Source organism: Nannospalax galili, unplaced genomic scaffold (assembly GCF_000622305.1).
Source record: "Nannospalax galili isolate Female #2095 unplaced genomic scaffold, S.galili_v1.0 scaffold1154, whole genome shotgun sequence".
Classification (NCBI taxonomy): domain Eukaryota; kingdom Metazoa; phylum Chordata; class Mammalia; order Rodentia; family Spalacidae; genus Nannospalax; species Nannospalax galili.
The window spans coordinates 1,023,979-1,038,122 of NW_008335437.1; the positions used below are offsets into that span (position 1 = coordinate 1,023,979).

The window sequence follows — 14,144 nt, forward strand, 5'->3', positions numbered from 1 at the left end:
GCTGGGCTATGGGTGCTGTAAGGATTTCAAATTCCATGTATATTCTGCTCAATTCTTACTTAAACCTAAAGGTACTTTTAAGAATAAAGTCTCTTAATCAAAAACAAGCAGAAAGCTCATATTTGGTGCCTTTTCAGAAACCCCTGCTGTCACAGCCTGACTCAGGTCTTGGATGGAACAGAGATAGAAATATTCTTCCAACAATTCAACTGATCAGGATCTATTGTTTCCTTCAAGACTCATTTCATCACATTAGACTCAGCTTTTCCTGGCTCAGCATCCACAGTAGCACTAACTGTACCTGTACCCATCCCAGGAGTCTGCTGTGACTTTGCCAGGACCAGTTCTCTGCCAGGAATCAGCTCCTGAATTTCTCAGGGCCTCTATTCCCCATTGATCAACCAAAGCTGTGGAAGCAATTAAACAAGATGATACACACAAAGGCTGGGCAGACCTGAAGAATCACACAAAAAGGTGCACAGCTTCCTGATTTGACTCCTTTCTAGTTCTTTTAAAATTTTTTACACAGTAGAAGACTAAGGCTCGGGATGGTTAATAAACTTCCCCAAAGTCGCACAGAGAATAAGCAGCAAAATGAATTGAAAACAAAATGAGACCTGACTCTAAAACTCATATTTAATCACTATACTCAACTGACACCAACAAGATCATCAGAGCATCAGCAGTTACTAGAGTCTCCAAGTGTGAGGTTTACAGCAATATTCTTCTTAAGCCCCTTTCATGTCTCATTCAATCTAAAAATCTCCAGGCAAGGGCTCAGCCCAATAGCAAAAATCTCGTAAGATCCCTGTGTTTACCTCTGAGGGACCCAGAGACACTGTGTCTTCTTGCCAAGGTAGAGGACAGATGGGATTCTGTCTTCTTGTTTTAAACCTCTTGTTTCCTATGGATTTTGTGCTCAGAGGGGTTAAATATCTGTGACAAGTTAAAAAAAATTGGTTCATAAATAATTGTCCTGAATAATAAATTTTAATGCTGGATCAAGAATAATGGTCTCCATTATCCTGAAAACCACCAAGACTTCTCTGGGCTTACTCTTGCTGCCTTGATCTCATTCTTAGCTCCTAAGACATAATCATGCTGTCTCAGCAAGGGCTATGGGTGCTATCTCTGTGTCAGAGGCACTTCTGAAAATCATCCATCTATCTGTTTAATATTCATTGTTTATCGAGCACCTACTACGTGTCAAGCAGAAAACCACCTCTTGAAATTCAGACTTGACTTCACCCTTTGTGTACCTTGTGGGCCACTGGGGGAGGAGGACAGCTGTGTGGACAGTCATAACTTAGGATGGGGTGTTAGAACTACAGAGCCCAGTGGAGGGCAGCTGATGAAACACACAAAGCTGTAACTGTGGCGACTATGCAACTTCCAACTCTAGGCAGAGTTTCCAGGGCATTTACTACTCTTCCTGGGGAAAATGCTGGCTATATCCTTTCCAGACTGACAGAGTCTAATTTACCTATTTCTTCTCATTTCAGGAAATATAACTCATCAACTGGCATTTCTGGAACGTTGACCCTGCTAGCCACAGGACAGCCATAGAATGCTGGAGGGGAGTCCCTGCCCTCCTGCAGCTATAGACAGAAACTCTCCAGAGCAGCGACGATCTCCTTCTTTTTTATTTCTAGGACTGGCCTTGGCGAGAGGAAAGGCACAATGATCAAGGGGGAAAATGGAAGAGAAGAAGGGAAGGAGGGAGGGAGAGAGAGGGAGGGAGGAAAAGAAAGAAACAATGAAAGGAAGAAAAGAAGGGAGGGTGGAAGGAAGGAAGGGCACAGCCCTTTCTGTAGATGATGAATTCAGGTAGACTTAGCAAACTGGATTCCGTCTGCTTCCTGTAGCAGCAGTTCTAAAGCCAGGACACTCAGCGAGGATGCACAGCAGGAAAGAAGGAAGACCTATACTTTGGGAAGGTAATAGCCAGTACTGCCTTGTACTTCAGAGGCACACCTTCTCAAATGCCCCTTCAAGATGCAGCCCTGTTCCCCAGAGAGCCAGGCACTGTTCTTGTATGTTAGCATCCATGGAGGTGGTTTGCACAGAAGTCCACCTAATAAGCTAGTCACACTCAGTTTACTCCCAGTAACCCTCAGGTCTCTGCCTTCCCCATTAAGCCCCCAGAACTACTGGATCACTGTCTAAATATCCTCACTGGCCACTCTGGCTTCATGTTCTTGTTTGGGAAAATCCACCCTCCTTATTGTTTCGGGAGCCATTATCTTCACCAATAACTCACTGTGCTCTTCTATTAGAAGACTGCAGAAGACCCTGCACACTGGGCTTCTGGCGTACCCCCAGCTCCCTGTCCCTCCAACCCCATCTCTTTGCCTCTTACCCACATTAACTCTCCCATACATTGCTATCTTCTTGGTGATTTTTTTTTTTTTTTTACAAGCTGTTCCTTCTGCCAGGAATGCCCTTTTCTTGGATGAACTCCTACTCATCCTTCAAAATCCAACATATCTCTTCCTGAGTAAAGACAGAATCAGAATCCTGGGCTTCCTCATACCCTGTTTTGACCTCCAATACAGCTCTATGCCACATCCTCCAACTGCTGGTCTACCAGTCTACCTTCTTGCTAAGTTGTGAACTATTTAAGTACAAGGATAGTGTCTCTTTTGTCCTATAACCTTTATTTTCATATTAAATTTTGTAATACTTGCACATGGATTCTGGTAGGCAATATTAACCCAGCAAGAACCGGTGGTGTGAATAGAATATGCACGCCTTTGATAGTTTTGGTCAACTTTACTCTCTACCAGAGGTGCTTTGGATGGAGCCCGGCAGAATCAGGGTAGTTACGTGGAACATGCAGAGATAAGCCGACAACAACGAATGAGCAAGATAATTTCAGAGGGTGTAAGTGCTGGAAGAAACAACTGGATAGTAGGATAGACAGGGAGGGCAGTAGGGGAGTGAAGCATCCTGCATAATGCCAATAGCAACTGCGAAGGTCCCCAGGCAGGAAGGCGTTCAGGGTGGTCGAGGAATGAAAATGGACATGGGTAAACATGAGTTGAGCCGGGGGTAGGGGGCAGGACCCAGATCATATAAAGCCTTAGGTGGGGAACCAGAAGTATTGATGCTATTCTAGATGCAGAGACAGAATGGTCTGCCAACAGAGATGCCGCCAAGGGATGGGGCCCATGTCCCTCCCTGCTCCTCCCTCGCCCTCTCGTGGGGTGGAGACGACCCTCATTAATCTCAGTCCTGGCAGTGTGGAAGCACAGCCTAACTGGAGAACACAAAGGCCGCCTGCTCGGCTTTGTTTTCAAAACGTCAATTCCAAATTCTGCTAGCCGGCAGAGACAGGGGCTATTGATTTTCCCTTCTGGAATGCGTGTCCTACAGAGTCCTCACAAATAGAAACTGAAAAACAGAGGAAAACATGACTGCCGAGAAAGACAGGCCAGGGGACATTTCTTTTTAAAACAATTTATCCTGATTCGGGTCTTCTTACACACTGCGGGAGAGGGACTGCTCATCTCTTCATCAATTCCTTTCTTTTTGTCTTAGTCCTATGTCTTTCTGCATACGATTTCTCTTGCTTTCTTACTGTGTCTTTGTTCGGTATGGTGCTGGCATACAGTAGGCATTTAATACTGGTGTGGTGAATGACAGTGTACAGGTGGGTTTCTCTGGGGGCCTTCTTCCAGGTCAGTTTGTTCATGTAACTGCCTGTCTTTTTTTTTTTTTTTTTAAACTATGCATCTCTTGTCCTTTGAGACAGGCCACAGAGAATGGAACCAGCCCATAAATCCTGCCTATAGTAACTGCACGGAGTTCCCCAGCTAATGACTTTTCTCTAGAGGTGCAGGAAGCAATTAGGGGCTTCCTTCTGCGGCCTGGGGGAGGTTCAGGGCTCCAATTCCCGCAGCATGAGTAGCACACTGGTAGCGTCCCAGTTCCATGAGGGTTCAGACACGGGGCCCCTTATTTTTCTTCCCCTGGTACAGGAGGCCTCCACTGTGAAGTGGTATATTTACTACTTTGCATTCTTGCTGTTGCTGGGCTGGCTAAGGGAGAAACCTGGGAAGACCCAAGTATCTCAGTCTGGATGGAGTTCAAGGATGGGTGTCCAGGGTACCACGGCATACTAGGTGGGAAACCGCAGCCTAAATTTTGTCTGTCAGCTGTTACCAAATTACAGAGGCTGATGGAAAGCTAATTTCCCTATCTGGAAAATGGGAGCACCACAGTCTTTCTCTTCTTGAAGGGCACCCAAGGACAAACAAATCCATCTCAGTATTATAATGATCTAAAAACCCCAGCCAATCTTTGATGTTTCTCCTCATAATACAGCATATGGAGCATGGATAGGCTCAATCAGTTGTCATTTCACATATCATTTAGTTTGAAGCTTGATACTGTACTCCAGTGATTTCTCCTCTCGTCCTAGTCATTTAAGGAAATAGAACAACAGTAGTGCATTTCCTAAGCTCACATGGTATGGTAGTAAGGGTCTGCGGCTTATTCTCAAACAGACTGAAACTTGGCTATTCATTATTCACAAGGGGCGAAAGCTCCATGCAAGAGTCTGGGGTGCTTCTTTAGTGCGTTTTATGCAAATTTCATGTCTGCAAAGTGTCTCCAATATTCCTTGGACTGATGGCTCCCCTTCCCTTCCTACCTTCCTGTCTCCTTCTTCTCTCTGTGTGGTGCTGAGAACTGAACACAGGCCTTGTGCATGCTAATCCTGTACTCTACCACTGAACTGTACCCTAGGCCCCCAGGTGTATATTTAAATGAACAACTTCATTATTACCTCTGTGTAAGATGACAGCCCACCATGAATTTGTTGTGGGCTCTAGTCCTGCATCTCCAATTACCTATGTGACACTTTCTCTTTGGATTATAGGATTGTTTGGTCTAACTCCCTCATACTAAAATTAAAGAAATCCAGAGATAAAGTATGGCTTTGCCAAAGTCCCTCAACCAGAAAGAAAAAGATGCATCAGTTTCCCAAAACACAATGTTCTCTTTACATTGTCCATGAAAGATAGGACACCAATGTACACACAACCCAATTACAACCCAATTCCTGATCTTCAAAGCCTGACTCTGCCCTATGACTTTTCAGTCTCTATGAAATAGAAGCTCCAAGAAAGCAGAGCTCACAGATCCATGCACATGACTCTCTGCTGTCCCCCAACCCCCAAAATGGCATTCATCAGGAGCTCAAAAATTACTTTTATGGATGTGTGGATGAGTGACTGAGAATTTTCCAGTGATGGAATTCCTCATCTCATACTTGTTTCCCCCCAGCCTCTAATAATTCATCAATCGCCCAGTTCTGTTGGCATGGCTCTTACTGGCTCCCTCCGTTCGTTCCCCTCTTTTTCTTCTCTCTCAAGCTCCAGCCCTCAGACCTTCCCTACAGTGTCCTCTCCTGCCCCCAGCCTTCCCTTATTCCACATTCTCCTGTCCATGTTCTTTTTCCATGATAAAAGCCTCATGAGGTATCTCCAGACCTGTCCTTTGAAACATACCCTATCCAGTTTTGCCCCTATACTTTGTATGCACTGCCTGCCTTGTTTACTCTGTGAATTCTAAGCATCATTTTGGCCCAGCCAAATAATGTCCATACCACTCTGACAGCCACAAAGGAACACAGTGGCAACAGCAGGTAGAACTTTCTAAATACCTTCATGTGTCAAGCACAGCACTGAGTTATTCATCTGTATTATTTTATTAACCTTCACAAACCTTCACAAAACCCCTAGGAGGTAAGTCCAATTATTATCCTCATGTTACAGTGGTGAAAACCTGTACTCAGAAGTGTCAAGGCATTTACCAAAGGTCACAGACTCAGTACCAAAACAGATGGAATTCATACATAATTCTATCAGACGGCCAAACCATGTTCCTAACCTCTAGGCTACATTGCCGAGAGCTATTTTCCTTCTCTGACAGGCCTGCACTACACACAGCCCCGTTCATTTGCAAGTTTTCATGTTGATCTGTATTTTACTGAATGGCCTCTTCTTTGCACACGTTTCTTCTCCCCAGTTATACGGTAAGCCATCTGAGAACAGGAATTACATTACTATGCCCTTATAGGCTCTGTGCCATATGTACATCGCTAACTGAACTATCAGGAGGGTAACACACTCTAGTCCCTGTCAATTTCCTTTCCTTTATTTGTTTTTAAACTCTTCTTTCAGGGAGTGAGTCTGTTCCCCTGTGTTCTTTCCAGGACCCCTGGGAAGTAAGGGACATAAACATAAGAGAGGAAGTTTCCAAGTTCAGGTTCATGAGTAATATCACATTTCGAGCACACCTAATCCAAAAATCCAAAACTTTCTGAGCACTGTTAGCACCCCGCAAGTGAAAATTCCACACAAAGAAACTGTTTTATGTACAAAAATTTAAAAACTACTGTAGATAAATGACCTTCAGACCTATGTGTGTGAAGTCAAAATGAAACACACTTAAATTCTGTGTTTAGACTTGGGTCCTGTGTCTACAATATTTCATGCATATATAAACACTACAAAAGTCCATTAAAAAAATCTGAAACTCCAAACACTTCTGGTCCCAAGCTTTCAGATCAGAGATGGTGAAACTATATTTGCATATGTTCTGTCTAGAAGGCAGGCCTGACAGCATTTGCTGGAGTGACTTGGGAATTTTGAAGCTTTTTACTCCTGAGGCCTTTGCATGGTTAAAGGTATTCCAAGGTAGGAGCTGGGGCCCAAAATCCCCTCAGTCACTAATAAGAATCACTGCAGGGTTGAATCACTTCTGTAATTAACAAAAATAACAAAAATAGTTGAGAATTACAAAGCCCTGCTTATACATCACTGCGATATATTTAACTGATTTGTGTAAAATTACCACCATGAGACCCCACAGATCACTTTATAAGGAAAAATGTTGATTTGGAGCTAAATCATTAAGAAGCTGGTGCATCTAGAGTTAGCCACCATCCCTCTAAGGGCCCCTGTTTTCTCTTGCCCTGACATTCTGGGATGCTAATTAACACAATGCTTTAGTTTGAGTTCATGTACAGTCCTGGGTTCCTAGAATCTAAGGAATAAAATGCTAGAAAACCACCTTAAACTGTTGGAAGTGCCATCTCTTGGTACTAAACAGGGTTTGGTGCATGTGTTCCAGTACTAAGCTACATCTCTAGCCTGAAGCTGTGTCTCATAGGAGGCTACAGCTGTCTTCTGAGAAGCTCCTGAGCTCTGAGGCTGCAGCTGTGCTGCTCCATCCTCTCCCACTCCCTAAGAAGCAGGCAGTGTCTTTGTCCCATAAGCTCTGCAAAGTCATCTCTGCCTCCCCATACCCTTCACCCCCCGAAGAGATGCCTCTGTCCTGTGTGTACTTTGCATGTTTTTTTAAAAATATTTTATTCATTTTTTTTTATTTTACATGTATGAGTATGTTGTCTGCATGTATGTGAGTGCACCCATGTCATGCAGTGCCACAGAGGTCAGAAGAGGACTTCGGATTCCCTTGGAACTGGAGTTAAGGATGGTTCGTAGCTGTCATGCGGGTGCTGGGACTCAAACCTGGGTCCTCTGCAAGGGCAGTCAGTGCTCTTAACAGCTGAGTCATTTCTTCAGTCCCATGTTTCACATGTTAAACACCAAAAGATTTCTCTAACACCCCAGTCCCATGGGTGGGAGTGGAGATAGGGATGGGGAGGATGGCTAGTGGGCAGATGGTCTGTATCTGGAAGCCATCACCAACTTCCTTGGGTACACCAGTAAACTAAAACTCCCCATTTGTTATAGGGAAAGGTGACACTTAAAATGACAGTTGAAGTAGGTTTTTTTTTTTTTTTTTTTTTTTTTTGTTTTTTTAAAAATGTTTTTTTTTTTTTTTTTTTTTCTTTTGGTTTCTTACAAGACTGCTCAAACTGAATTTGAACCAGTGGAGGAGGCTAGTGGATAGACGCACTTGCTCAGTTCAAACCAGGTGATATTTTGTACCTCTCTCCTGAAATATGCTGTGAATCCTCGGCAAAGTTGTATGGGTAGAGATTCAGAAAGCATACATCTTGTAAAGGTAGGGGTCCAGGAATTGTGGAGGTCATGAAGGAAAGGATCAAAGTGATTATGCGAGTTCAAATACAAAGTGTTGGGACAGGACTGCTTCCCGACTGTGGTGATGAGTGTGCCCATGCTAAAATCCCACAGAGCTGTTCATGCTTGCACTAGCAAGTGTGTGCACAAGAATCTTAAGTCTGAAGAATCAAGTCTGTGGATTACACTGAAGTTACCTTCCTGGAGTTTGTTGCTCTTTAGACCATGTTTATGTAGAATGTTGCCACAGTGTTATCACTCAGGAACTTGGTACATAGATCTGTCTATGATACCTTAAAATTCCCTTCTGATCAATAATAATTTTTTTAAGTAAAAAGCAAATAAACAAAAGTCTAGTGCAGTAGAAAGGGATTTGGCTACTTCTCCCCAAGGTCCTGAGATGCAAGTCTCAATGCTGTTTCATAAGGACCTACGACTTTTATAACAACATCGTTATTGTCGTCATCACTCCAAGTTATTGAATACTATGAAATGCAACCTCTCTGTTTAATATTTTCTTAACTGTATATAACATCTCTACCAGACTAGGACCCCATGTTACAGAGGACCCTGGGAGAAGCTAAGTGATACCATAGTCATGCAATCTCAGGAGGGCGAGACTCTGATCAGTGAAAAATGGGGCTCTCCGAAGCCTTCCATTTTTCAAGCCATCTGGAGCACCTTCCTGTGGCATCCCTCACTCCCATTCTGGCCCTTTTGAGCTCTGTCTGCATGCAGCAAAGCGACAAAAACAGCACTTACAAATTCTTCACGTCTGTGATGCCCCGGAACGCCTTCCTCGGGATGCCCTGGATCTGGTTTTCACTCAGATCTCTAAACAACAGAAAAGGCAAACCAGTTAAAGACTGAGACCACATTCTCTGCATCTCATTATGATAACAAAAACCTTGGAGGCTGTCTGTACTGCCCATCAGAAGTGTTTGGGGGCCTGTTTAGTCTCAGGCCCCTTACTGCTACAAGCATTCACATTGTTCTGCGAGTGAAGACCTTTGCAGAAACAGTTACCAGGCAGAAACAACTTGCCTCCAGGGCAGGCGCTGTGGGTGGTCTCGCACCTCCAGGCCACGAGCCAAGACTCCAGGTTATTTGTTACACACAGCACCCCATTCTGTTTTGGCACCTCCCAGAAAGACGTTGGCTCCCCTTCCCCCACCGCATTTCCCACCCCACCCCCCAGCCTGACTAAGGGTCAACACCATTCAATCTCTCTCTCAGGCTGTCCTTTGGTGCTCAGGCACTCTGCCCTAGACATCTAGAATTGGAATGGAGCCTGGCCACTGGCTTTTTTGATAGGGACAACCCCCAGAGGGCCTCTAGGATCTTAGTGACAGATGGGATGACTTCAAATTGCATTTCCCCAAATCCCAATCAAACTAGGGGTCCCACCACACCACATTCAGCACTGAGGGATGTGCCAACATGCTTCTTCGAGGTAGGTAAAGGATAGAGGGTCTGGTGTGCAGGTGGCTCAAACTCAAATTGTGTCCAGGGACTTTACACATCCCCTAGAGCTTCAATTTCCTTCCCTAAGAGTCATGCAGGCCTTTTCTGTTTGTTTTGTTCTCTGGCTTTATTTTTTGCTAGACCAAACATGTGCATTTGTTTTCATTCAGAACTCAAGCCCTCCTGGATCCTTGTGAGTAATCAATCCATAAAGACCCACCAGGGCTCCAGGTAAATGAGGTAGCTCTTCCCAACACTCAGAGCAAGCAAGGCTAGCTATGCACAGTCACAGGCTGCAGGAGCCTCTTCAAAGAGGATAGTGTGTAAGGGGATGAGTATGCATGTGACGATCAGGTAGCCCAGCTGCCAGCACTGTATGTTTTCTTCAGATATAAAAAGAACATATACACATGTTCAACTACACAATATACGTGCCTGTTCTTTTGTGAAAAGTAAACACAGAAAACCCCTCAAACAATGAGGTAAAAAATTTAACCACTTAGACATAACCATTTACAAATTTCATCAATATGGCCTCCTAATATACAGCCTGTTATAAACTATTTTTCACATGTTATATTGAAAATATCTGTCCATGTCTTTACTAGCACCCAATTGTACAGTTCATTGTAAGACTGAGATTGTTAGGTGGCCGTTGACTCATCTTTTGCCACATAAAGAAACACCAAGGATTAGATAGGCGAGATGGCTCAGCAGGTAAAGGAGCTTGCCTCCAAGTCTGATGACCTGAGTTCCATGCCTGGAACCCATATGGTAGAAGGAGAGAACCGATTCTTGCAAGTCATCCCAACTGCCACATGTGCAGCACATGATCACCACACATGAGCATATGCGCGCGCGCGCGCGCACACACACACACACACACACACACACTCTAATAAATATAATTTTTTTTAAATTACATAGAAACACTTGGATAAAATTCTCTGACAAACCCTTAGGGATAATGGTCCATCAATTTCTGTGGCACAAGGTCTTACAAAGAGAACTTAATTGTCATGGGGTAAACTCATCCTTACTGAGTTCTCCTAAAGAGAGATTTGTGATGGACACTCACATACTGATTTATAAGGGTGTCTCCTAAAAAGCTACTGACAACTCTAACCTTATGTGGAAGAAGAGGACAGACAGTCATACTAAACTGGAACCCAGGCAGTCTACAGGACTCTTTGCAAGGGGGTAGGGGGGAGCAGAAAACAGAAGAGAGATTACCATTTTATTTTCTTACCTGTTAAGAAACCACATAGGCTCTGAGCAGCTGGCTGAGGCTCACGACCCCTAGGTTAGCCTGGGGTTACTTTTAGGCTCCAAATCAAGGCTCACTTTTGGGGTAGGATGTACCTGAGTCTTATACACTTCTGGGAACACATAGCACGGTGCTCCTCCATCTCAAATCCAGTTTCCTTTTTCTACAACGGATGTAAGTAAACCGTAATGCACAATGAGCTCTATGGCAGGCTCCCTGAGCCAGGCCTGATTCAATGAACAGGGCTCCAGCCTGGAGTCGGGGCGCTGAACAAAAGCCCATGATGACAGCAGAGGTCAGGCAGTGTCACCCAGGCCACTCAGGCTGCTCTCCATCAGCCTCCAGAGAGGGGGACCAGGTCTTGTCATCCGACTAATACAATTTCCACCAGGCATCTGGGCGGCATTGGAAGCTCCGGCAGCCGCAATAGGCCCAGTCTTCTCTGAGGAGACCTGTCTCCAGGCCACAAGCCTCTGTCCAATACCCTTTGAGCCTTTGCTGTTATCTTTGGCTGCTAGGGAGATGAGGTCTGGCCACATTTCTGATAAATGGTTCATGAGAAAAATCAGGGTCAAGGAAAAGAATCAAATAGGAAGGTCTAGAACTGACAGGTTTGACCATGGCTGGAAGAAGGTTAGCCTATTCCAGTAACACATTAGCCCATACCAAAGCATACTGGAAAGCCTAGCAATCATACAAAAGGCCTGCCTTGTTGTTTGGGGCAATGGAGATGGGGGAATGTGTTTAGGGGGGATATCTTTCAAAGGCTGCACTTGGGGGAGGCAGCTGCTTTGGTTTCTGGCTACCATGTCCTTCCTGTAAATGTACCCATCTTGTTCCTACTTAAAAGAGCCCAATAAAAAAGCAGAGCTTTCTTTCTGTCCCTTTGCCACTTTATCCCCATCCCAATTGAGTAAAACAGTAGATGGGAGGGAATTTATCTGCTCCCCCTGACAACTTGCTAGTAAAATTTTATTAATTTTATTTTCTACCGAGCCTCTCTTCTCCGGCTAACAATACCGCAGTCATGCATCCGCAGGATTGTATATTGATTTCATAAATACCTCCAGTGGGCTGACAAACTGACAGCTTTAATGGTGTTACTGATGGGGCATGGAGGAGGGTTCAGGGCTGGGTGCTTCATTTTCGGTAACCATCCCTTCACAATTATCGTGGGGGCCTTTGTGAGGCTTTCCTAATAGTGTGTTTATCTCAGCATGATGTCTGAGCATAGAGCTATTGTTAAGTCTGATCCTTGAGAGAGACAAGAGCCACCAATTTTGGCTGACACTTAAATAAAAATAACAAAATCTATCCATGATGCTTAAGAGTCTAGTTCCAGCCAATTGCTTGCTCAGGTTTTAGTGTCTCACCCTTCACAAGGAAGAAACTTATGGAAACATTCAGAAGTGGTCAGAAAGGGATTTGAAGAAAACATTAGAAGAAAGGCGTAGGTTAGAGAAAGGGTGAGCCGTCCAAGGTGTGTGCTGGGGTTTCAGGGTGCCAGGAAGAAAGATGACAGGTCAGGAAGGCTTTCTTGGTTGGGAAGTGGGGCCATGGATCAGGATGCCTTTTTAAACAATTAGACGTCTGAAAGGAAAGGAGAGTTGCATTAGCTAAAGTGCATTTTCCAGCTTCCGGAAAATGATTAACTGACTGATTATTCCATCCAAAAACACAGGACGAAAGAGGACTTATTAAGGAGACAGTATGTCAAATAGGACTTGGCAAAACTGATATATCCCCCTTCCAGAGAGCCCTCCCCCTAACCTTTTTAATTTACTAAAATGCTTTGGACACAGATTAACTTTCTTCGCAAATTTATTATTGCTTCATCTACCTTGAAACAGGAACTGCAGACACTTTGATAAATGGATTGAAAGGTTGTCTAGTTCCAGTGGTGCTTTTGAAATGCTTCCTGGGGCTGTCCCTGCAATGTCAGGCTTGCTTTGTTCTCAGGGCAACAGTGAATGACAGTCCTCGCCTCCACCCCTTTCCCTTGCAGGACTCCAGTCGAAAACACTCTGATGGGGATAGTGCACTTGTTTTGGTTACATTAATGCCAAGTTGTCTGTGTTAAATGGCAGCTTGCGTGTGGGGTTGGGAATGGGAGGGTTGTGGGAATATACTTCTATTTCAAACCCAAATTATTAGAAACTTACAAATGGGGTAAGAAGCTTCCAGAAACTTGGTGAATTCTTCTTTCTGAAGTGCACAGCATGATTTCTATGTTCTATGGCTATTCAAGTTGCTTAGGTACTCTGGATTAGTCATTTCCTATTTAAAATTGGGCTATTAAGTTTACCAACTTCGAATTGTGGACACAAGTAAAGAGCTCTGCAGGTCTGGAACACCGAAAAGCAGTCAGTGGATGGTGCTTTTATTTCTGAAGTTTCTTCCCCATTTAGCCTCAGAATTATGTTGCTGAAAACATCTCCAGTCATCACTACTGAGACACATACTTAAAACTGGGCACAGAATAAACACATCAGCATTGTTGATAGTAATCCTTCCATAAAATTTGAGGGAGGGAATGATGTTTCCCTTAGTCTAGCCTCTACAAAGGAATACTTATCCATATTTGATTCTGAATTATTTCATTCTGGATGAAACAATAGATTGATTCAAGAAAAATGTCTGTATGATGTTGAACTGTCTGAGAAGCAAGGAGTCCAAGGTTAAACAGTGGATTAATAACTTCATCCAAGACTTTGGTGTAGGTGAGACTGTAATGGAGGGAATTGGAATGAAGAAGGGAATGGAGGAAAATTTGGTAAAATCTCAGTCTTAGTTCAAGACCCTGGGAGCTCCTTTCTGTAAGCAAGGAAGCTGGCCTTTGTAGCTCCAGATAATGTTTTGTTAGAGACTACCCACCCAAGAGAATGCAAACTTCCAGGCTCTGCCTGCCTTCCTTATTGGAGGCTGAGTGATACAAGCAACCCAGGTCAAATTGCTAAGAAGTTCCCAGCTGTGAGACTTAGCAGTAAAATCTAAAGTTCTAAGAATGGAAGGCAGTGCCAGTAGAGACAACCCAGAAGGTTCAACCCATTGATAAGACTGCTTGAAGGACAGATCTCGATCAGGAAACTCTGTGGCAGATTAAAACATCACTCCCAAAATAGGGATTAAGTGTCCACACAGGAAGCCAGTTTTCCAGAGGAAAGGAAACAGCTCAATCTGGTATTTGATGAGGTTTTTGCTCCTTTGCCCCATTCTTCAATCCCTTTTCACATGAGGCTATTCAATGGTGGTTTTTTTTTTTCTCTTTACTAGCATTAAAAAAATCCATCGTCTTGATTAGCCAAACTAAACTAGGACATAATATAAAAAGCATTTATATTTGGATCTATTATTGA

General features: G+C 43.9%; 1 protein-coding gene across 1 annotated transcript in view; it reads right to left on the reverse strand.

Annotated features, from left to right (window-relative positions):
- Slit3 (slit guidance ligand 3) overlaps nucleotides 1-14,144 on the reverse strand; it is a gene marked incomplete in the record, with an annotated part of 641,662 nt that overhangs the window by 224,093 nt on the left and 403,425 nt on the right. The window contains 1 exon segment of the mRNA XM_008830158.3: nucleotides 8,820-8,891. Within this exon segment, the coding sequence (XP_008828380.1) occupies nucleotides 8,820-8,891 (72 nt within the window).